Raw genomic sequence first — 4,011 nt, 5'->3', positions numbered from 1 at the left:
TATCAGATGCGCATTCACGAGCATATACATAGGTGATGGAAATATCATAAATTCATGGTTTACAGTGCCTAGTGAATGTCTACACATTCCTTGAACAGTCAAAATGTTCTGCCTTAAAATTCAAATCTAAAAAGGAATTACATTCAATCGTTTTTTTCTACAGATCTACACAACCTGCTCCACATTTTCAAAGTGAAAGAAAACGTACAGAAAATGTAAAAACAAAAAATACGAAGATGTCTTGATTGTGTAGTTCTTCACACCCTAGAGTTAATAGTTGGTGGAAGCACCTTTGGCAGCAATTACAGCTGAAAATCATTTAAAATAAGATTGTACCATTTTCAAGTAATGTGGTGGCAGCATCATATTATGCGTATGCTTGTCACTGGCAGAGACTGGGGAGTCTGTCAAGATCAGAAGAAAAATGAAAGGAGTAAAGCCCAGGTAAAAATGTAGAGGACATCTGCCTCAGTCTTCTGAATACCTAATCCTGGGATAGAGGTTTGTTTTTCAGTGGGACAATTACAGAAATGTGAATAACAAAGACACACCAGAATGGTATTCCAAGGTGTTGAGTGTTTTAGAGGGGTCCAGTTTCCATCCGTCCAGTTTCCATCTGCTTGAAAATCAGAGACTAGGTTTGCATATTGCTGTTCATCAATGATTCCCAACCAAATGTACTGAGTTTGAGCAATTTTGACAAAAACAGTGGATATAATGTTGCCCTAAGAGTTGGTAGAACGTTATTCAAAATTATTTTCAGCTGTAATTGCTGCCAAAGGTGCTTCCACTAAGTATTAACTATGGGGTGTGAAGACAAACACAATCAACACATCTTAGAAAAAAATAAACAAACATTTCTATACTTATTCTTTCACTATGAAAATGTCAAGCAGGTGGTGTAGATCTGTAGGATTTTTTTTTTTACTTAATCCCTTTTTTGATTTAATTTAAAGGCAGCACAATGTCATAACTGTGCAAGGGGTGTGTAGACTTTCACTAGGCACTCTAGGTGAATGGCTCACTTAAAGAACAGTGCTCATTACCAGAAATGAAGGGTCAGTGCTGGGCACTGAGAACTAAGTTGACAGTTTCAGAGAGCTCAGTGCTGGAACAAACTTAATGGACATCTGACTGTCCAAATGTGGGGGATAGATCAGTAACACAGAATAAAACAATTTGCCTCATCACTCTTACTAATTCTGTCCTCTACATAAAACCAACAAAATCCCCACTTAAAAATCATGTATGAGGGAAGAGAAGGCAATGTAACACAAGCACATAATATGAAGTAGTCTGGGGTTGCATCTCAGTTTAAAATGGCTTCTTTTCCATGAATACTGATGAAACAACTCAGGTGAAAGCAACATGGCAGATGGTCACCAGCTATTACATTTTAGTATTCCCTTTCACCCGTCCAGTACTTTAAAAACATCAGTACAGCCAACTTCCATCTCCACATCACAACCCCCTAACCGGAGCTGCTCTGTGTGTTCCCTGAGTCTGAGGTGTAGGTGCTTTTCTTCTTGGAGTACTTTAGAGCGCTGAACGAGACCCTCATCCTCGCCACTGTCCTCTCGCTGCGGCACCTCAGCATGTTCTTTACATGCTCCCTGAACTCCTCTGAGATGAAGTAGTAGATGAAGGGATCCACACAGCTGTTGAGGCTGGCCAGACACAGGGTGGTGATGTAAAAGCCATAGCCATTGTTCACTACTCCGGCCAGCAGGAGGGAGTAGTGCACAAGCAGCATGATGTTACTGGGGGTGAAACAGACCAGGAACATGACCAGCACAGTGATGATGAGCACCACAGCCTTGTGCCGATTCTTGGTGATGCTGGCGTTCGTCATGGAGTGCCTCAGCGACTTGAGCATCAGAACGTAGGCCACCACGCACACCACAGTGGGAACTACAAATCCCAGGGTTCCCATGGTCAGGAAGTAGCCGACGGCCATGCTATTCTGGCTGGGCCGGATGACATCGTGGCAGGTGGTGATGTTGAGGTTGGTCACCTTGACTGTCTGGTCGTAGAGGTAGAGAGGGGTGGTCAGCAGCCAGACCCCCACCCAGACTGCGACCGAGACACCAATGGCTACCTGGTTGTCCCTACATTTCTGGGAGAGGGGGTGAACGATGGCCCAGTAGCGCTGGACACTGATACAGGTGATGAAGAGGATGGAGCAGTACATGTTCCCATAGAAGAAGCCCACCAGCACTTTACACAGCCTCTCTCCATAGATCCAGTCGTTGCCGTTGAAGTGGTAGGCGATCTTCAGGGGCGTCCAGATGACAAACAGCAGGTCGGACAGCGCCAGGTTGGCCATGTAGATGGCGGCAGGGTGCTTCTTCTTGGTCCTGAACAGGAAGACCCAGATGGCCATGGTGTTGGTGGGCAGCCCCACAGCAAACACCACTATGTAGACAATGGGGAGGAACACAGTGGTCAGATGACTGTCCAGAACCATGCGGGCCGTCAAGGAGACCCTCACCCCCTCCATTGTCTCGTTCCCTGTGAATCCTCGGTCTTCAACGTCAGCATCAAACCGCTCTGAGAAAGAGAGGAGAGGTGAGTATAAACAGGGCTGTTTATGGACTTCTAACAATGGGGTTAGATTGTATGCCATTTATTTAAATACAATAGACATTAGTGATTGATTTACTTCGCTGTCAGGTACATGCCTCAATTATACATTGTCTATTGTTCTTATGTAAACTAAATCAAAAGTACACAACATTTATTTGAAATCAACTAATAAGACGCCAGAGGGGTATACTAAAATGAGGAACAAGGAGGATGAGGATAAGCTTAAAATGGGCATGGTCTACTTAACTCAAAAACCAAAAACACATACTGTATCTAAGTGTAGCTTTCTTTATGAACCAGAAAATAAAGTCATTGATCCTGCTTTGTAGTATACCCCTTAAGGTCATTTTCAGTAAAGAATATCAATAGTGCGTTCCTGCAGGTGGCCATTCCTCCATCTTTCCCGCCTGCTGTGTACCAGAGTCCTAGCTTGCTAACTAGCTAGCTAGCACCCAGGTTCCTAAACGCCTGCCAAACAACTGCTCTCACCCTCGTTAACAGAACTGATGGAAAACAGTGCCTGACAGGTGGGGGCGAAGGACAGTGTCTACCATTGTCCTAGCTAGCTAGATACCGTTGTTGCCCCCGTCTCGTCTTCTGTGGGGTTTATCGGCAGTTGGCATCCAACGTTATGGTGCATTACTGCTACCTACTGTAATTGCTGTTATTGTGAAGTGGAAATGTCTAGGAGCAACAACGGCTCATCTGCGAAGTGGTAGGCCACACAAGCTCACAGAATGGAACCGCCGTAGTGCGTAAAAATCATCTGTCCTCAGTTGCAAAACTCACTACCGAGTTCCAAACTGCCTCTGGACGCAACGTCAGCACAATAACTGTTTGTCAGGGGAGCTTCATGAAATGGGTTTCCATGGCCGAGCAGCCTAAGATCACCATGCGCAATGTCAAGCGTCGGCTGGAGTGGTCTAAAGCTCGCCGCCATTGGACTCTAGAGCAGCGGAAACGCATTCTCTGGCGTGATGAATCACGCATCACCATCTGGCAGTCCGACGGACTAATCTGGGTTTGGCGGATGCCAGGAGAACGCTACCTGCCCCAATGCATATTGCCAACTGTAAAGTTTGGTGGAGGAGGAATAATGGTCTGGGACTGTTTTTTATGTTTCGGGCTAGGCCCCTTAGTTCCAGTGAAGGGAAATTGTCGTAGTAAATATATAATGTTATAGCTTGGTCTGACTAAAATCTTGTGCATGATCCATCTTGTGTTGGGCCTTTGTATTTAATACAATGCACAAGAGACTTCTATCTTGTCAGCCTTATCAGCAGGTGGCTATGGACAACACCCACGCCATAGGTCTCTCAGTTCTTCCAACTCACGAGTTCTTGCTCTGAGGACACACACACACACACCCACACACACACACACACACACATCATCACTGATAAACACACACACACACACCACTGA

At 45.2% G+C, this 4,011-nt stretch overlaps 1 protein-coding gene across 1 annotated transcript; it reads right to left on the bottom strand.

Annotated features, from left to right (window-relative positions):
- Nucleotides 1-1,471: 1,471 nt before the first annotated feature.
- Nucleotides 1,472-3,140, bottom strand: LOC121583505 (proteinase-activated receptor 2-like). Its single transcript, XM_041899649.1, has 2 exons — nt 3,107-3,140; nt 1,472-2,550 (listed from the first exon to the last, which is right to left on the bottom strand). Exons 1-2 carry the CDS (start codon nt 3,138-3,140, stop codon nt 1,472-1,474), a joined length of 1,113 nt encoding a protein of 370 aa, XP_041755583.1.
- Between the last annotated feature and the right edge of the window lie 871 nt (nt 3,141-4,011).

This window comes from Coregonus clupeaformis, chromosome 15 (assembly GCF_020615455.1).
Source record: "Coregonus clupeaformis isolate EN_2021a chromosome 15, ASM2061545v1, whole genome shotgun sequence".
In the NCBI taxonomy this organism is placed as follows: domain Eukaryota; kingdom Metazoa; phylum Chordata; class Actinopteri; order Salmoniformes; family Salmonidae; genus Coregonus; species Coregonus clupeaformis.
Note: the sequence above shows the minus strand (reverse complement) of the source record. Positions and strands in the feature narration are given on the sequence as shown.